At 42.4% G+C, this 21,799-nt stretch overlaps 1 protein-coding gene across 1 annotated transcript in view; it reads right to left on the minus strand.

Moving 5' to 3' along the window:
- Positions 1-21,799, minus strand: part of pde1cb (phosphodiesterase 1C, calmodulin-dependent b) — a gene marked incomplete at both ends in the record, with an annotated part of 313,514 nt that overhangs the window by 149,046 nt on the left and 142,669 nt on the right. Inside the window, 1 exon segment of the mRNA XM_084327584.1 lies at positions 1,786-1,899. Within this exon segment, the coding sequence (XP_084183710.1) occupies positions 1,786-1,899 (114 nt within the window).

Here is a 21,799-nt window from a genome sequence, read left to right on the forward strand (position 1 = left end):
AAGGAAGGAAGGAAGGAAGGAAGGAAGGAAGGAAGGAAGGGAAGGAAGGAAGGAAGGAAGGAAGGAAGGAAGGAAGGAAGGAAGGAAGGAAGGAAGGAAGGAAGGAAGGAGGGAAGTAAGAAAGGTAGGTAGCAAAGAAGGAAGGAGGGAAGGAAGAAAGGTAGGTAGGAAAGAAGGAAGGAGGGATGGAATGAAGGAGGGAAGGAAGGAAGGAGAAGGAGGGAATAAAGGAAAGAGGGTAAGTAGGACATAAGGAATGAACAGAGGATGGAAGAAAGGAAGGAAGGTAGGAAAGAAGGAATGAAGAAGAGAATAAAGAAAGGAAGGGAGGAAGGAAGGAATAAAGAAGGAGAGAACATACAGAATAACAGGAAACAAGTTGAGAACAAGTGAAGAAAGAACAAAAACACTTTTTTTATAATAATAATAAAAAAAATAAAAATAAAATAATAAAAAATTAAAATTAAAATTAAAATTTTTAAATTTTTAAATTTAAAAAAAATTAAATTTAAAAAATACAGACATCTCATCACAGTGTATACAAATGTGTAAAACATATATAAAAAAATATATATATTTATATGTAATATATATATATGTATGTCTATATACGTCCTGGAGGCAGATGTATTTGGTTTCACAGCTGGCCTTAATCTGACTGGTCTGCATGACCAGAGACTTACGTAACACCATAAGCCTTATGACCTGAAGTCAAGTCCTGACTGGGAGCAACAGGACTCCTCACTCACACACACACACACACACACACACACACACACACACACACACACACACACACACACACACACACACACACACACACACACACACACACGCACACACACACACACACACACACACACACACACACACACACACACACACACACACACACACACACACACACACACACACACACACACACACACACACACACACACACACACACGCACCGGTGTTGGACTGAGAAGTGTTACACTTGGGGATATGCTTGAATGTGTATCTTTGGCCTGTCATTCCCTACAGGAACCAGAAACCAGAAATTATATAAATAAATGCAGTTTTTCTCAATAAAATAGGAATTATAGCCTTGGTTAGAAATGAACAGGTTCACGCTGTAAGACTGTCCCCAACTAAAGATATTATTGATTGACTATTAATCAGAAGTTTGCACTGACTAATGACACTGCAGACTATAATATATATATATATAATATATTAATAATATGTAGTCAATTTAACGAACACATCTGTCTTACAGTATGTTACATGTCCTCCTGCAAATTACTGAAAGGATGCAACATGACCCATTTACACCCAAACTCAAAGGCCAATAACATGTTTGATGAATCAACTGAAATGTCTCGGTTGACTAAAACCTTATCAACCGACTTTTATTTTTCTCATATTTTTATATTCAGAGTTAATTATATTGTTTACACTGTTTATTTGTTCTCATATTTTTATATTCAGATCACATTTTATTGCCTGTATTTATGTCTTTCTTCTAACACCCTGTCCATACCTGTACCCCCCCCCCTCCCCCATGCTGCTATGACACCCACATTTCCCCAAGGGGATCAATAAAGACATATCTTATCTTATCTTATAACCATCAATTTGCAAGTTGTTTGAAAGACCGTTGTACAAGGCGATGCATAACGTTTTAAATTTTTTTTGCATAAAATCTAGATTATTTTCTTTTTACCCGATTGATCGAAGTGATAATCGACAGATCAATTGATTAATCGATCATCTAAACAAGCTGCTCCGCTGCTCCCTCACCTCGTCTCCTCGATGTAGACCGACTCCAACACCGTTGCTGCATACTCCAGGTTCTTCTTGAGGTCCACGAGTGAGGCCTCTCCCCTCTCCAGCTGCTTAACCAGACACCGCAGCCTGGAAGACAGACACACAGACACCTCAGCCTGGAAGAGAGACAGACAGACACCTCAGCCTGGAAGAGAGACACACAGACACCTCAGCCTGGAAGAGAGACACACAGACACCTCAGCCTGGAAGACAGACACACAGACACCTCAGCCTGGAAGAGAGACACACAGACACCTCAGCCTGGAAGAGAGACACACAGACACCTCAGCCTGGAAGAGAGACACACAGACACCTCAGCCTGGAAGAGAGACACACAGACACACAGACACCTCAGCCTGGAAGACAGACACACAGACACCTCAGCCTGGAAGAGAGACACACAGACACCTCAGCCTGGAAGAGAGACACACAGACACACAGACACCTCAGCCTGGAAGAGAGACACAGACACCTCAGCCTGGAAGACAGACACACAGACACCTCAGCCTGGAAGAGAGACACAGACACCTCAGCCTGGAAGAGAGACACAGACACCTGGAAGACAGACACACAGACACCTCAGGCCAAACACACAGACACCTCAGCCTGGAAGAGAGACACGCAGACACACAGACACCTCAGCCTGGAAGAGAGACACACAGACACACAGACACCTCAGCCTGGAAGAGAGACACACAGACACACAGACACCTCAGCCTGGAAGACAGACACACAGACACACAGACACCTCAGCCTGGAAGAGAGACACAGACACCTCAGCCTGGAAGACAGACACACAGACACCTCAGCCTGGAAGAGAGACACAGACACCTCAGCCTGGAAGAGAGACACACAGACACACAGACACCTCAGCCTTGAAGACAGACACACAGACACCTCAGCCTGGAAGAGAGACACACAGACACCTCAGCCTGGAAGAGAGACACACAGACACACAGACACCTCAGCCTGGAAGAGAGACACAGACACCTCAGCCTGGAAGACAGACACACAGACACCTCAGGCCAAACACACAGACACCTCAGCCTGGAAGAGAGACACACAGACACACAGACACCTCAGCCTGGAAGAGAGACACACAGACACACAGACACCTCAGCCTGGAAGACAGACACACAGACACCTCAGCCTGGAAGAGAGACACACAGACACCTCAGCCTGGAAGAGAGACACACGGACACACAGACACCTCAGCCTGGAAGAGAGACACAGACACCTCAGCCTGGAAGACAGACACACAGACACCTCAGCCTGGAAGAGAGACACAGACACCTCAGCCTGGAAGAGAGACACAGACACCTGGAAGACAGACACACAGACACCTCAGCCTGGAAGACAGACACACAGACACCTCAGCCTGGATACGTCTTCTCGCCCCCCCTCTGGAAAAGCTCAAAAGGCCGGTTCTTTAAACCTCATATGACGTGGCATTTACCCCGACGATCGCTGCGATGTTAAAGTTCAACTTTGACGTGCGTTTTTTATCGATCTGCCTGTGAGCCAGCGGTCTACGAAGCGCCTCTGGATCAATGTGGATACATAATTTATTCACAGTGTGGAGCTCTGTGGCCTGGTTGGTGTTGATATCATCACAACAAAAAAGAACATCAAACGCCATCTCCATGCCTCGTTTTTATACACACTCAAGCCTCTGAAAGACCCAAAAAAAGAAATAGCAGAAAAGCAAAGCAACACAAGTCTATATAGTCTCCAGCCCGGTCTAACCTATCGCAGCTTGTCAGCTGCTGCCGCCTTCCCAGTCACCTGTTATTTGCCACGGTGAGCGCTCTGTGGTGAGTTTTCACAGACCCGTATCGTATACCTTATCTAAAGCCCGCCAGGCTGCGGTTGTTATTGTGCATCACATTCGTAGGATCTTATTAGAATCTGTAAGCCTCCCAAATGGGTTTCTTATCCTGTTCGGGGCACAGGGTCAGAGCAAACAATTAGCACCTGCACTTCACCATCAAGGAAATAGTCCTGGAATTGGACTGCATTTTAAAATTTAAAATTAATTGCATATTTTGCACTATAATCATCCAATATAACAGCAGCTGGAGGCAAGGGCATAGGTTTGGTTTCAATATTGGAGTCTGTGGGTCCTCCCCCAGGAACACTTCATTACCTGCATTCTGGTGTACTTTTATGAGGCACGTCTGCAAGGTTGAGATGAGGGGTCTTGTAGGGGTGTCTGGAATTGTTGGTTAACATATTATTACTCTGTCTATTCTATCGGTTGTATGCAGGGGTGTAAAGTACTTGAGTAATTGTACTTCGTTACAATACTTAAGTACTGTTTTGGGGGATTTGTACTTTACTCAAGTATTATACGGTTTGTATACTTTGTACTTTTACTCCATTACATTTCAGAGAAAAAAAACATACTTTTTACTCCTTACATTTAAAATGCAGACCTACAAAGTACAAAGTACAAATCTCACAGGTCCAACCATTTTAATTAGTATATTTTAATTGTTTATCTGGCCGAACTAACGTTAACGTTATTAATCCTGCGACCGCAGGTAAACAGCCAATCAAATCCCCATCAATGGAAAATAAACCCGCCCATACCCATGCTGATTGGTCCTTGTGCAACACTAGAAAGCGGGGATCTTTGATTAAACACCTGCTATCAGAAGAATAGACAGTCAGATCCGCATTATGCTGTGGTTAATATTGTGATATTATTCAGGGTACTCCAGTATTCTGTCTTTAATATTGTGATATTATTCAGGGTACTCCAGTATTCTGTCTTTAATATTGTGGTATTATTCAGGGTACTCCAGTATTCTGCCTTTAATATTGTGATATTATTCAGGATAATCCAGTATGCTGTGGTTAATATTGTGATATTATTCAGGATACACCATTCTGTTTTTAATATTGTCATATTATTCAGGATACTACAGTATTCGGTCTTTAATATTGTGATATTATTCATGCTGTGATGTGAATGCCGTCCATGTTAGTTTACCTTCAATGGAGTCAAGTCAAGAGTTTTATTTGTCACGGCATACGAGTATACAAAGAAGTGCATTAAATAATTTTTATGCAAAAAAAGTGTCCTCTGTTCTTTCATTTCAGCATTGTCTATCGCAGAACACATTCCATTGTGGGCAGAGTGTCTGCTTGGTTTCATTCCAGCCTTGCCTAAACACCAGCTGATGATTTCACTATTGGCTCACCTCTTCAACTAACTCACCTGGTGCAATGTATAGTCAAAATGAAAACTTGGCCCACGATAAAATGAGTTTGAGACCCCTGGTCTATCCCTTTAAAACTATATATTACTTTTACTTTTTAGTACTTAAGTACATTTAAAAGTAGGACTTTTTTACTTTTACTCAAGTGTGTTTTTAGCCAGATACTTTGACTTTTACTTGAGTCAGATTTTGAGACGGTACCCATACTTTCACTTAAGTATAATTTCTGGGTACTTTTTACACCCCTGGTTGTATGCCTGTTTTATACTTATTTTATGTATGCACTACTTTATGCATTGCTCTTGATCTGCCAATTTTGTCCTAATTTTATGAGTATTTTCTTTTACTGCTACACTTTGAGCTTCAATTCTTGTATGAAAGGTGTTATACAAATAAAGTGTATTATTATTATTATTATTATTATTATTATTATTATTATTATTATTATTATTATTATTATTATTATTATTATTATTATTATTATTATTATTATTATTATTATTATTATTATTATTATTATTATTATTATTATTATTATTATTATTATTATTATTATTATTATTATTATTATTATTATTATTATTATTATTATTATTATTATTATTATTATTATTATTATTATTATTATTATTATTATTATTATTATTATATAGTTACAGGTAAGAAGGATATATAAAAGTTTTGACCCCCTTATTATTTAACTCTTACAAATGTTGAAAACATATTGAGGGGAACATGTCAACCCCCCCTGAAGCTACAATAAAGTGACACTTAGGCCCCGTTTAGACGGAAACGCTAGCAGGTGAATCCGCAAAAAAAAAAATTCGGATGTGCCTTTCGTTTATACGGAAACGGCGTTTTTACGGGGTGAAACCGCAAAAAAGTGAGACTACCTTCCAGGGTGGAATTCCTAGAAACGCAAAAGCTTTGCGCTCTCGTCTAAACTGTAAAACTGTATAAATCTGTTAAAACGATGACGAAAGGGTTGTCACGGCTCTGGTCGCGCGTACTGCTTACGTCACAGGTAGCAGGTATGCGCCAGTAGCCGAGACGTAAACAAAGCAAGTATGTCTGACTATTATCAACGGAGATCACCTGAAGGCTACATTGGCAGTACTTTTAACCCTTTCACTGCCACACGACAGAAGGTTAACCCTTTACTATCACACAACCGGCTGTCGTGTGGCAGTGAAAGGGTTAAATACACAAGAATCTGTCCCGCGGCGTGAGTGGACCCACTGTCTGTGAGTGACTCTGCTTTGGTACAATCACATTCCCCATCCACAGTCTGCGAATCAGAGGCAGAGTAGGGCGGGTCTTCACAGCACGTCATGTGACATATGCGCCAATCGTGTGACAGCGGGGCTCCGTCGTTATAGCGTCGTCTGCACGGAGAATTCCACCCCAAAACGCTCGTCTAAACGTAAAATTAAAAGTGAAACCGCAAGATGACTTTTGCGGTTTCTGTTCACAAAACGCTCGTCTAAACGTAGCCTAAAGCCCCGCAGCTATAGTTTTCACATTGGACTGCTTGTAGGCGCTCCAGTCCAAGGCAGCGAGGAAAGTTTCGCTGTCCTCAGTTTGTCCCCGCAAGGCCAGACAGACGAGATATGTAACCACCATTCATCACTACTCCAAGATAAAGACGGGCGGATAGGTGATAAATATCCCACAGAGGACTGGCTGTCATTTTGAGAATGAATGGGACATCATAAAGATTTGATCCCAGGACCCACAGACCCCCGCTTAAAGTGTGCCCCCCCCCCCCCCCCCCCCTTCCCCGCCAATGTTGAAAGAAAACCTACGCCCTTGCCTTCAGCTACTGTTATATTGGATGATTATAGTGCAATATAGTATATTGCAAAAAAAATTAAATGCAGTCCCATTCCAGGACTATTTCCTTGATGGGGAAGTGCAGGTGTCAATAGTTTGCTCTGACCCTGTGCCCCGAACAGGATAAGAAACCCATGATTCCCCAAGGGGATCAATAAAGGAATATCTTATCTTATTTGTGTGTTTGTATTATAAATACTGTTGTTTTCTGTTTTATTCGAGAGTTGAACATCACCACATAAATGCGGCCAGCGGTGGACGACGTACTCCACTCAAATCATGTACATAAGTACAAGTAGAAATACCATCCATGATAGAATTATAGAAAATTCTGTATCATACTGTATTAAACACATCAGGTAATATATAATAATAATAATAATAATAATAATAATAATAATAATAATAATAATAATAATAATAATAATAATAATAATAATAATAATAATAATAATAATAATAATAATAATAATAATAATAATAATAATAATAATAATAATAATAATAATAATAATAATAATAATAATAATAATAATAATAATAATAATAATAATACACTTTATTTGTATAGCACCTTTCATACAAGAACTGCAGCTCAAAGTGCTTCACAGCAGCAAAAAAGGCATACAATTATCAAAACAGACAAAGTCAAGACATAGAACACCAAATCACAGTTCTTCATATTAGGATCTAACATCCCAACAGGCCTCTTTGTTTACGGTTTGATCGTCACACATAATATAGACAATTAAAACATATACAGTAATAAAAAAGCAGCAAAATAGTACAATAGTGCAGTGCAATAAAATAGTTAGTAAAATAGAATAGAGATAGAGTAAAATAATGCAATAGTGCAGTTCTGAATATGATAAAGTATGAAAAGTAAAAATCATGTTGGGTGCCGTAACCTCTAAAAATTAAAGGACGTGTCTTTTTGACATGTCAAAGTCATTCTTGCATTGATACAATGCAAGATACATGACTGATCCAGTCATGGCTGCCTGGGTGACTTCCTCTTGAATTCGGCTGCATCAACGTTTATAAACAGATGCAAAACCCTTTCATTAAAATGTATGAGTCAAATGAAGTCCCCTGTAATGGAAATAAATATAAGTCCACATACCGCAAATGTCTACTCAAGTGCAGTACCAGATCCAGTACAATGAGTCAGTCATAAATTGCTTATTGCCAGGAGTATAATTATTTCAGCTTCAGGTGTATGATTTGATTTGTTACAGCCTCTCTGAGCCAGTTCACTACTACATGTACTATAGCTTGATTGTTAAGAACCAGGACTGTCAACTAGGACTGTCAACTAGGACTAGCTGTCAACTAGGACTGTTAACTAGGACTGTTAACTAGGACTGTCAACTAGGACTGTCAACTAGGACTAGGACTGTCAACTAGGACTGTCAACTAGGACTAGGACTGTCAACTAGGACTGTTAACTAGGACTGTCAACTAGGACTGTCAACTAGGACTGTCAACTAGGACTGTTAACTAGGACTGTCAACTAGGACTGTTAACTAGGACTGTCAACTAGGACTGTCAACTAGGACTGTCAACTAGGACTGTCAACTAGGACTAGGACTGTCAACTAGGACTGTTAACTAGGACTGTCAACTAGGACTGTCAACTAGGACTGTCACCTAGGACTGTTAACTAGGACTGTCAACTAGGACTGTCAACTAGGACTGTCAACTAGGACTAGGACTGTCAACTAGGACTGTTAACTAGGACTGTCAACTAGGACTGTCAACTAGGACTGTCAACTAGGACTAGGACTGTCAACTAGGACTGTTAACTAGGACTGTTAACTAGGACTGTCAACTAGGACTGTTAACTAGGACTGTTAACCAGGACTGTCAACTAGGACTAGGACTGTCAACCAGGACTGTCAACTAGGACTGTCAACTAGGACTGTTAACTAGGACTGTCAACTAGGACTGTCAACTAGGACTATGACTGTCAACTAGGACTGTCAACTAGGACTATGACTAGGACTGTCAACTAGGACTGTCAACTAGGACTGTCAACTAGGACTATGACTGTCAACTAGGACTGTCAACTAGGACTAGGACTGTCAACTAGGATTGTCAACTACCTGGTCCAGTTCTAAACTTGCTGTCATTTGAACCAGTGGTGAAAGAGGTGTATGTTGTCTTTATAATGCTTGTATCTTTCTACCAATAAACCCATAGTAAAAAAAAGTAACGAGTGTAAGACAACTGTGCCTGTCTACAGAATGAACCAAAAAAACGAAAATCCTGGTAGAATTTTGATTATAATAGCTCCAACAAAACAAATGATGATTTCAATCATGAAGAGAATCTCATTCAAACCTTTATAATTATGCATTATATTGTAGATAATGCTTTTATTTTCACAGGTTTGCCTGAACATGAACTGTATTTGGTCTTCTGAATGGCTAATTTACTACATTAAGCAATGTCTTGGTTGAAAATGGTGAATGGTTTTTATATAGTGGTTTTATCCAAAGCACTTTACAATTTGTTCCTCACATTCACCCATTCACTCACACATTCACACACCGATGGCGGAGGCAACCATGCAAGGTGCGAACCTGCTCATCGGGAGCAGTTAGGGGTTAAGTGTCTTGCTCAAGGACACTTCGACACGCTGCCCGGGAGAAGTGGGAATCGAACCGGGAACCTTCCGATTACCAAAGAACAGAAGACGATATATTCAGTATTATGGCCTATATTGGCAGCAGTGGCGGCTGCTCCATAGAGGGCACTAGGGCGCCACCCCCCCTGGTGGAAAGAAGAAGAAGAAAGAATTGTTTATGCATCCTATTCACCAGCCCTGGCCCCCTCCCCTCTCTTTTCTCGGGCGCTAGACATCAGCGTCAGTGTGCAACTCACAGGGCAACATGCAACTAAATTGAATCTAATCAGCGTCTTCAAATACGATATCGGAGGGCGCTTTTCTCTAGTGCTCGAAGTAGTCACTCTATTGGCTGAGCGTGGCATGTGATATCACGTCCCGAATCACGTCGAGGGTCCACCAGGAAAATACCACCATGCATGCTCGGCTAGTAGTTGTTAATTAATTGATAATAATCACAATATACTGTACATTCAAACAGTGTTGGATCTAACTAAATGGATTTATATGGACACTTTTATGGAAAATTCAAGCCCGGACCACAAAGCTTCTCGAAGGGTTAAGCGCGACACGGTGACACGACGGCTCGAGGCGCTTCCAACGTGATGCAGCAAAACAAGTGAGTCTATAACAATATATAGTACTGTTCTGTAGTTACTGAAACTTATTGAATATGGCAAGATTCAAGATTCAAGATGTTTATTTTTCACATACATACACAAGGCATACAGTGAAATGAGGGTGGCCACTGGCCATGCCCACTTTGATAGTAAATAGAATAAAGTAGAAGTTAATAAAAGACACCATGGCTCTCTCTCTCTCTCTCTCTCTCTCTCTCTCTCTCTCTCTCTCTCTCTCTCTCTCTCTCTCTCTCTCTCTCTCTCTCTCTCTCTCTCTCACCAAAATTGACTATTGCACAACTGATTTGACAAACAAAAAATACCCGCTCCAGAACATTTATCACCAGCCGCCAATTACAATCAGAAACACAAAAGAGAAACACACCTACTGTATTTTAGCTATGCTATTGAGAGCTAGCCATCAGCAATAATATTTGATTTGGCTGGTCTGTTAGCATAACTTAGCTAACGGCAAAGTTACCTAGTTCACAAACTTTTTGTTGTTTTAGTTGATCGATTTGTAAACAAAAATGAATCACTCATCTACTCTATAGGCCTACTGATGAGATATAGAAAGAGATGTCAGCCTCCCTGGTGTCTTTGGTCCTTTTAGTACAGCTACTAGGAGCTGGACAGACGACAAACATAGTAGCTGCTCATAGCTGTATATTGTAAACAATACCCAGGCAAAGAGATGATAATTATACGTAGCATTTATACGTAGCATTTATACATAGCCTTTCTTTGTAGGCTCAGGTTTTACGGTGGCAGATGCAGCATCCTCAACCTGTTTTACTGTTCTACCATCCAGAGTGTTCTCCAGTACTGCATCATCTACTGTTCTATCAGGGGTCTCAAACTCAATTTACCTGGGGGCCGCTGGAGGTAGAGTCTGGGTGAGGCTGGGCTGCATCAAATATTATATATATATATATATATATGATTTTTTTTTTGCTAAATCAACTCTGCCTCTCTTTGTTAACTACAACAAGCAATGCTGTTTGTTATTTAAGATGAGGTCGGACTCGGCACTGACAGATTTGTGTTCATTGTGCTGCTTTTATAAAGCCTCAAATGACGGCTTACAATATTTCATGAAAGAAAAGTGTTTTGTTTGTCTAAGATTTAAAAAGGTTTAAACTTTACAGCACTGACAAAGTTGTTGTAAATTTTTTTTTTTTTACTTTGATGTCAAGTAGGGGGCCGCAGAATATCATCCAGCGGGCCGCAATTGGCCCGCGGGCCGCGAGTTAGAGTGTTCTCCATTACTGCATCCATAGACGCCTACATAATGGAGCAGTCGAAGCAGGTGCCCCACCACTATTGAGCTTGGGGGGGCAAACGTCTGCTTTTGCACCCCCACTTTTTGATCATATGAAAAATATGATATATCCCCCCCCAATATATAAATCTAACCATAACTAAGTAATTTCAATCAAATTAATAATACGCAATGACACTTAATAGCAAGTTTTTAAGTTTCCAAAGATTGCGACCCCCCCCCCCTGCCCCATATGGTTTGATCCAGTGCCTCCCATCCCCAGCAGACCTTGGCGCACAGCGCTGCAGCCTGCAGGTAGGCTGAGTGTAAATATCAAAGCCCACCGAGTGTGTCATAATATTGGTGGCAGGCAGGCAGGCTTTTCCAGTAAGTTGTTCAAATAAAAGGATTATGTTAGTTATGTCTTTACTATTGAGTGGTAGAACTTCTACGGTTCTACCATGCAATACAATAAAAGTGTTTCACGATCCAGAAATGCGATCTGGTCATACCGTAAATCCTCTAATAAGTAATAATAACGTTTCCCTCTGGTTGGCGTTAGCTTTAGTGCTAGCCGCTAGCTAACGTTATCTAGATATGTGGTGTCAGCTGGATGACGTTGACTTCGTTTGCAAACGTTAACGCTATCTATATGGCAGACGAGCAGGGCCGGATTAACAACGGCCGCGGCCCGTGGGCCTTTAGTGATGAGGGGCCTCAAATTTTTTTTTTTTACTTTTTTTTAAAAAAAAATTTGGAGATCGATGTCATGACTGTGCACTGCAGACTTAGGGAGGAGGCAGAGAAGGAGATAAAGAGACACAAGAGTTACAGGTAATGGAAATATATATTTTTTCTCTTTCTTATAAAAAAACTTGGCCTATTTGAAAGGAGATTGATTTAATAAAAATAAATGAGCGAAAAATCAATATACAGTGTATATACAGTATATATATATATTATTATTATAGTAATTGGCTATCATACTGCAATATAAACTGAGTTTTATAGTGAAAAGAGCAACTTTATTGGTCAAGATTGAAGGCTCTATATTGCAGGAAATTGCACGTACATTAAATTTAAAAAAATATTAATTAATTAATTAATTAATTAATGGATGAACAAATGAATAAATGAATGAATGAATGAATGAATGAATGAATGAATTAATTAATGAATTAATTAATGAATTAATTAATGAATGAACACTTTATTTAACAGATTGCAGAATGGGTACAATACAGTATGGCTCAATACACACAATTGTTAACCCATTACCCGCCAAAATCGCTGTTCAGCGTTATTGCCCGCCATGCGTTGTCTGCCAATATCGCTGTACAGCGTGTTTCAAGGTCATATTTCATATTTTCGTCATGGAATTCATATTTCACCCACGGAGCCTTGTCATATGCTGCGGGAGCCATCACAACTCTGCAACCCTTCAATACCGCCACCTGGTGGCCGATCGGTGAGTTGCCAAACCGGAAATGCCCGTTTCAGCTCGGTCCGTCCCCTAATTCCGACCGGCCACTCATTTATCGTCCCGGGACTCAATCCACACACCGTGGACATGGATCGTTGCCATAACTCAATAAACAACATGATTTGGGAGTATATTAGTATTATACAAACCGGAACTGGATCGCCTCGATCCCCACCACATAACTGGGATCTGTTTGTTCCACTCTCATCGCCCAACGGTACGAGGAGACGGACGTGAGTTTCAGCGTTTTTCTTTATCATTTTCGATACAAACTGCTCTGATCAATATATCACCCATACTACATAAATCATTTAACGTCGGTCACAGAATTATAAACAACCCCCCCCCCCCCCTCCGTTCACCCGCAGATGATCAGTCATAACGTTTAGGACCATGTACAGTTTACATTTTTAATATAGCATGGATCGGTATCAAACTGCATTTGATAATCTAATATATGCATTTATGCCTATATCTCACGTTCTATGAAATACTGCAGAAAACGATAAAAACATATTTATATTTATACTAGATGGTATTTTGTATGAATGTGTAAATGAAAAAGTAAAACGTTCCTACATCCTGAACGATAGATAATTGATGTTGAATGGGCCATAGTAATGTCAATTTAGCAATACAATTTAAAAAGTTATAGCCCTGCAAAGAAGGTGAACATCTCCATAGACAAATAGCGCTGGCAGAGAATGGTTTAGGATGATCAAAGTGGTGGCAGAGAATGGGTTAAGGGGATGCAGACCAGAGAAAGACATTTGTCTTGTTTACATCAGGGTCCCCCATTTTCAATTCATAGTGCCGCTTCAGAACTCCCAAGTGGAAACTGAAAAGATTAAAAAAGTAATTTGTGCCACATTCAATAAGTCTATTTAACAAGTAGGATAGAAATGTGCAACCTACATGAGACAGTGCAATATAAAAGGGCTGTGCAACATGAAATAACCTTGGACTTGTGGGACTGTGCCACATCAAAGGAATAACGTTGGTTGGGTAATCACAGATGTCTTGCCTGTATGTCTGTCTCTGCTGTAACATGGTTGTCTTGTGTTTATTCTTTTTGGTAATGCAGTATTGTGTGTTCTGACACAAAACAAATGTCTGTATAAACAGACGTTATGTAGAATTATCTTATCTTATCTTATGTCATACATTCAACATATATAAGGCTCTCTCCCCTGATTGGATAAAGACACACTATATCAGTAATGACTGTCACAATGTAGAGCTATTTAACACTTTTTAACACGTTTTTAATGAAAGAATACCACTTACAGCACCTATATAGGACCATACCAGTCTTTTTGACAGTCTTGGGTTCCAAGTAATTTTTGCTTTGATACAAAAATACAAAGAGGACACCTTTTTCTATCGAGGCAAGAATGACAAATACCAGCATGGTCCTTTAACAGAAACCCATGATAAAACCAATCGTCTGGTCCCTCTCCTTCCTCCTGCCGAGGCTCTCCTCTACAACAACTCTGCTCCTGGGCGGGTTAGAGGGGGGTTTCTAAGTCCTGTGTTCCTAACAACGGTATCAGATGACGCCTGGCGGCATTACCGCAATATTGTTATTTTCCAACGACAATTTGGAGAATTCAATAGCGTGCCGGCCCTCTAAGCACGTGAGTTGTCGCGTGGACTAATGATGGTGATTAGCAACAGCTGTGTGCCAGCAAGCTTTCCCCGCGAGCACGCATCAATAGAGCGGCACACTGCCTCTCTGAGCAGAGCCCATTATCAGACGGGAAACTCACCATATAATGTTGACTTCGGAACTCGCTAATTGACAATTTAGCTTTCTTTCGTGTAGCTACAGTACCACGCGACGCAACGCCGCTAGCACGGCGCACGCTAATCTCGGAAACTGCATGTTTGAATGACAATCGATGAAACGAGCTGAGAAGAGAGCTGGCCCGTGCTGAGAGCCTTCCCGGAGAGCTTTGTCGCAAGCTGCTTTTTGTTTGTCTTACAATAGTGTCAAATTAATCCACAACAGGTTAATTTTGATTGAGTTGCATTTGAATTTAGGATTTATTTAGCTGAATATGCAATTCGTTGTAGCTTTTTCTTCCCTGTGGCAAGCTGAAAAACAAGGTTTAACAATAACAGAGGCATTCATCCTTAATTCCCCGGCGCTGACTTCATAGTGCATTCCTTTGTTTTTATAAAAACAACCAACCAAACCAGTCGAGAGGAGGCCAACATAGATGTTTTTTTTTTGACTTAAATCTCCCTTTTTCTTGTTTTACTCTCCCTTTACCGTAGTAAACATCCCTCATGTAAGATACCGTCAGCTCCAGAATTTCATTGGCTACAAAAACTGTAAATTTCACCGTCAGAGGTGAATGGTCTGTTCACCGGGAGGCGAAACCGGACGTGGTCACTTCTCCAAAACTGACGCCCGTTGGCTGTTTGGTCGTATAACCCGAGATTGGAAGCACGTAATAGCCATTTTGGATTTCAAACGCTGTGTTGGTTGATCGGCAATAACACAGCCTGGAGCTGACAGACGAGGGCAAATGTGCTGCGACGTGCAACAACGTGTGACGGCCCCCTGACAGGCCCCCCCGACAGGCCCCCCCGACAGGCCCCCAGAGGCTTAAATTAAAGTGCACCCAGGAGGGACGGCATGATGGGAGAGGGATGTTAATGTGGTCAATTCAGGCCCACTGGACCCTATTATTTATGCATGGTGCACGTCCTTTTCATTCAGTACCTTTGGAGAGGGAGACGTTTGACAGGATGTAGGGGAACAGTGGGTCAAAGACTAAGGGGCTTCTCAGTTTGGCTTTTCATCCCCTACACGTCCTCATCCCCTACACGTCCTCGTCCCCTACACATCCTGGTCCCCTACACATCATCGTCCCCTACATGTCCTCATCCCCTACACATCCTTATCCCCTACACATCCTCATCCCCTACACATCCTCATCCCCTACACGTCCTCATCCCCTACACGTCCTCATCCCTACACATCCTCATCCCCTACACGTCCTCATCCCCTACACATCCTCATCCCCTACACGTCCTCATCCCCTACACGTCCTCGTCCCCTACACGTCCTCATCCCCTACACATCCTCATCCCCTACACGTCCTCGTCCCCTACACGTCCTCGTCCCCTACACGTCCTCATCCCCTACACATCCTCATCCCCTACACATCCTCATCCCCTACACGTCCTCGTCCCCTACACGTCCTCATCCCCTACACGTCCTCATCCCCTACACGTCCTCATCCCCTACACATCCTCATCCCCTACACATCCTCATCCCCTACACGTCCTCATCCCCTACACATCCTCATCCCCTACACATCCTCATCCCCTACACATCCTCATCCCCTACACGTCCTCATCCCCTACACATCATTGTTCAAGTTCAAGTTCAAGTTCTTTAATAGTTGTCATACAGAAGTACAGAATACTTTCATACAAAATGCTTCTTACTGTTACGCTCCAGAGACTGTGCTAGACAAGATAGTATCAAATAACATAATAACATAATATAGCATGAATTTAGAAGAAGAATGAGGTCACAGTTGTTCGGTATAGACATATGTACAATGTTCTGAGTTACCATATAATATACAATACACAATACTATGCAGTGTACTAATGTACAGTACTATCTAGTGCAAAGCAGAAATGGGATGAGGTACAATTTTAGGTACAATTTACAGTAAGGTGTACGAGTTGTAGTGCAATCCTTCATCCATAAATATAAAGTGTGGGGAGTGGGTGCTACAGTGTGTTTGTTTAAAGTGGGTGTGTGCTATAAAGTGTGTGTAGTGGGTGCTACAGTGTGTTTGTTTAAAGTGAGTGTGTGCGTGTGGATGTGTGTGCTATGTGTGTTTGGTGGTTGTTGTTGTGTAGTGTTCATTCATTGTTCGTTTAGCAGCCTGATGGCCTGGGGATAGAAGCTACTTCTGAGTCTTTCTGTGCTCGCCTTGAGACTCCTGTGTCGCTTGCCTGACGGCAGCAGTTCAAAGAGGCAGTTGTTCGGGTGGCTCGAGTCCTTAATAATTCTCTTAGCCTTCCCCTTGCAACGCTTGTTGTAAATGTTCTGGAGGGTGGGGAGCCCCCCTCCAATTGTGCGTTCGGCTGAACGTGTCACTCTTTGTAGTCTGCTTTGGTCTTTTGCAGTGCTATTCCCAAACCAGGAGGTGATGTTGCCGGTCAAGATGCTCTCTATTGTACATGAGTAGAAGTTCTTAAGGATCTTCTGGCTGACTTGGAACTTCCTTAGGCGCCTGAGGAAGTAGAGGCGTTGTCGTGCCTTCTTCACCACACTGTTAATGTGTATGGTCCATTTCAAGTCCTCGGATATGTGGGCTCCGAGGTACTTGAAGCTGTTGACTCTCTCAACCGGTGCCCCGTCGATGCTGAGGGGGCTGTAGTCCTTGACCCCCGACCTCCTGAAGTCCACAATCATCTCCTTTGTTTTGCTGACGTTCAGGGAGAGGCTGTTTTCCTGGCACCATCCCGCCAGGACCTTGACCTCTTCCAGGTAGGCCCTCTCGTCGTTGGCAGAGATCAGGCCCACCACCACTGTGTCGTCAGCAAATTTGACGATTGTATTGCTACTCCGCTGAGCCACACAGTCGTGTGTGTACAGGGAGTAGAGGAGGGGACTCAGAACACAGCCCTGGGGGGCCCCTATGTTGAGGGTGATGGATGAGGAGGTGCAGTTGCCTGCTCTCACCACCTGGGGTCTGCCAGTCAGGAAGTCCAAGACCCACTGGCAGAGGTCATAGCCCAAGCCCAGGTCCCTGAGCTTGGCTATGAGTATGGAGGGGACTATGGTATTGAATGCCGAGCTGTAGTCGATGAATAGCATTCTCACATAGTTCCCCTGCCTCTTGTCCAGGTGTGATGCTGCTGTGTGCAGCACATGGGATATGGCGTCCTCCGTGGACCTGTTGGGGCGGTATGCAAATTGCAGGGGGTCCATGTTGATGGGGAGGGAGGAGCAGATGTAGCCCTTTACTAGCTTCTCAAAGCACTTCATGGCTATGGAGGTGAGAGCTACAGGGCGGTAGTCGTTGAGGCAAGCAGGCTTGGATTTTTTGGGTACAGGGATAATAGTGGACTTCTTCAGGCAGGTGGGGATGACAGCCTGTTCTAAGGACAGGTTAAATATGTCAGTGAATACTGGGGCCAGTTGGTCGGCACAGACTTTTAGGACGCGGCCGGGGATGCCGTCCGGACCTGCTGCCTTCCTGATATTCACTTTTTTAAAGGTCCGCCTCACCTCATGCTCTGTTACCCTGAACACTGCGCCTCCATCAGCAGCCGACCCCCCCCCCCCCCATTGCCGAGGCTTGTGAGCTGGTGTTGTTATTACCAGCATCAAACCTCGCATAGAAGGTATTGAGGTCGTTTGCTAAGGAGATGTCACTGTTCAGTTTGAGGGAGGCGCCTTTGTAGTCTGTCATCGTTTTGAGCCCCTGCCACATAGCTCTAGAGTCAGCTTGTTCAAACTGGAGTTCAATTTTATCCCTGTAGCGCCGTTTGGCCTCTGACACTGTCCTCCTTACGTTGTGTTGCGCCACCTTGTGGTCATTCATGTTGCCTGCCACTAGGCCGTCATTGTATGCTTTGGTGCGCTCTCTCAGAGCTTCACGGACGGATTTGTCTACCCAGGGTTTTTGATTTGGGTAAACTTTCATTTTGGTAGTGGGGATTGTTTCTTTCACCCTAGTACAGACATAGTCCAGCACTGTCTCCGTGTAGGCATTAATGTTATCTGTGTCGCGGAATACAATCCAGTCTGTGTTGTGGAACACTGACCGGATCGTATCCTCTGACGTCACATCCCATTTCTGCACCTCTCGCGAGACTACGGGAGTACTTTTAATTCTTTGTCTGTACTTTGGTGTAAGGAAAATGGATGCGTGATCTGACTTGCCAAAGCCACTATCAGAATGAGCCTTGTAGCCACCTTTAAATTGCGTGTAACAGTGATCTAGGATGTTACCGCCTCTGGTGTTGCAAGTCACATGCTGGTAGAAATCAGGCAATACCTTTCTCAGATTGGCGCTATTGAAATCTCCCAGTACTAAAATGGCGGCGTTAACGTTCGTCGCTTGTATATTATTTACCTCGTCGTGTAGTCTGGAGAGCGCGGCGTTGTTGTTGGCTTGCGGTGGAATATACACTCCGACCAGGACGATCGCCGTTAACTCCCTCGAGAGGAAGAAAGGACGACACTTGATGGTTATATATTCCAGTTCTGGCGAGCAGTGGTTGGATAATTCCTTCACATTCGTTGGATCACTCCAATTTTTGTTAAACATGAAGGCAATACCTCCACCACGTTGTTTACCGGACTCTGATTGTGTCCGATCCTTCCTATGGATAAAGAAGTGATCCGCTGGTTGAATCGCGTGATCTGGAACCTCCGGTGTTAGCCATGTTTCGGTGAAGCAAAGGACATTGCAGTCCCTAACGTCTCTTTGATATTGAATCCTTGCTCGGATGTCATCCAGTTTATTGTCTATTGATTGTACATTGGCTAGCAATATACTGGGAAGTGGTGTACGGTGTCGTCTGGATCTCAGCCTGTTTCGGATCCCAGCCCTTTTTCCTCGACGTCTTTTCCTGGGGTCTAGGAACAAAGGATCTGGTCCTAGTCTCCGGAGGATTTCTTCCGGCCATTGATGTGGTTCGGAAAGTTGATCCAGCGAGTAATCCAGTTGGTAAGTTTCCCGTAATCCAATGTCTATGAGTGACTGACGGTCGTATACATTAAATGCACCAACAGTTGGTACGCACAAAACTCTAAAAACTATAAATATTAACAAAAGTAAACACAGTCTCGACGGAGCTAACAGAGAGGCAGCCGAACGGGGCGGCGCCATCATCATTGTCCCCTACACATCCTCATCCCCTACACATCCTCATCCCCTACACGTCCTCATCCCCTACACATCCTCATCCCTACACATCCTCATCCCCTACACATCCTCATCCCTACACATCCTCATCCCCTACACATCCTCATCCACTACACATCCTCATCCCCTACACATCCTCATCCCCTACACATCCTCATCCCCTACACATCCTCATCCCCTACACATCCTCATCCACTACACATCCTCATCCCCTACACATCCTCATCCCCTACACATCCTCATCCCCTACACATCCTCATCCCCTACACATCCTCATCCCCTACACATCCTCATCCCCTACACATCCTCATCCCCTACACGTCCTCATCCCCTACACATCCTCATCCACTACACATCCTCATCCCCTACACATCCTCATCCACTACACATCCTCATCCCCTACACATCCGCATCCCCTACACATCCTCATCCCCTACACATCCTCATCCACTACACATCCTCATCCCCTACACATCCTCATCCCCTACACATCCTCATCCACTACACATCCTCATCCCCTACACATCCTCATCCCCTACACATCCTCATCCCCTACACGTCCTCATCCCCTACACATCCTCATCCCCTACACATCCTCATCCCCTACACATCCTCATCCCCTACATGTCCTCATCCCCTACACATCCTCATCCCCTACACATCCTCATCCCCTACACATCCTCATCCCCTACACATCCTCATCCCCTACACATCCTCATCCCCTACACATCCTCATCCCCTACACATCCTCATCCCCTACACATCATTGTCCCCTACACATCCTCATCCCCTACACATCCTCATCCCCTACACGTCCTCATCCCCTACACATCCTCATCCCCTACACATCATTGTCCCCTACACATCCTCATCCCCTACACGTCATCGTCCCCTACATGTCATCGTCCCCCTGCATGTCACGCGTGGCTTCATAAAGTGTATAATTGTAGTAAGGAGGGTGAGGGTGTGATTAAAGCTGAACTGGGATCAGCTGTAGTCTATCAGGGGTAGAAGAGTAGGCAATGCTGTCATTATAGCTGCACTCAGAGTAGTAGAGGAGGAGGCTGGTGAGTGGAGGTAACTGCACTGTGACCCTACTATACAGATGGATATATATATACATATATATATACTGTATATCTATATTATAAATATATTTATATACCCTAGACCAGTGTATCTCAACTGGTGGGTCGCGACCCAAAAGTGGGTCGCGGGGTCATTTTGATTGGGATGTGTGTGGAAAAAAAATATATTTTTTTTATTTTTTTATAATTTTTTTTGTTGCTACCTATCTTTGTGGAAGTGGCTTAAGACAAAGCAGAGGAACAGATTGGACATTGAGCATGACCTCGGAGTTGCTTTGTCTACCATCACCCCCGACTTTGAGACTCTTGTCAGGAGCAAACAACATCCCCAGTTATCCCATTAGTTCCCTGGGATGTTAAGCTAAGAAGTCTGCTAAGAAGGATATATTATTTATTATTATTATTATTATTATTATTATTATTATTATTATTATTATTATTATTATTATTATTATTATTATTATTATTATTATTATTATTATTATTATTATTATTATTATTATTATTATTATTATTATTATTATTATTATTATTATTATTATTATTATTATTATTATTATTATTATTATTATTATTATTATTATTATTATTATTATTATTATTATTATTATTATTTTATTTCATTGTGTTTTTAGCCCTAGTTGCACTTTTGTTGCAACCCCAGTTATCCCATTAGTTCCCCCAAACTTAGGTCTGTTATGTTAAGCGAAGAAATCTGCTAAGAAGCATATATTATTTATTATTATTTTATTTCATTGGGTTTTTAGCCCTAGTTGCACTTTTGTTGCACTTTGAGTTTATTTCATGTTTTTAACAATGCATGAAAGATTGTGTATTACTGCAAAAAAAAATAAAAAATCATAGTGGTTAAGAAATTTGGGTCGCGACTTAGGTCGCGACTTGGGTCGCGACTTAATGACTAAGGAAAATGTTGGGTCC

The sequence above is a fragment of the Notolepis coatsorum genome (genome assembly GCF_963971535.1).
Source record: "Notolepis coatsorum genome assembly, chromosome: 13".
Classification (NCBI taxonomy): domain Eukaryota; kingdom Metazoa; phylum Chordata; class Actinopteri; order Aulopiformes; family Paralepididae; genus Notolepis; species Notolepis coatsorum.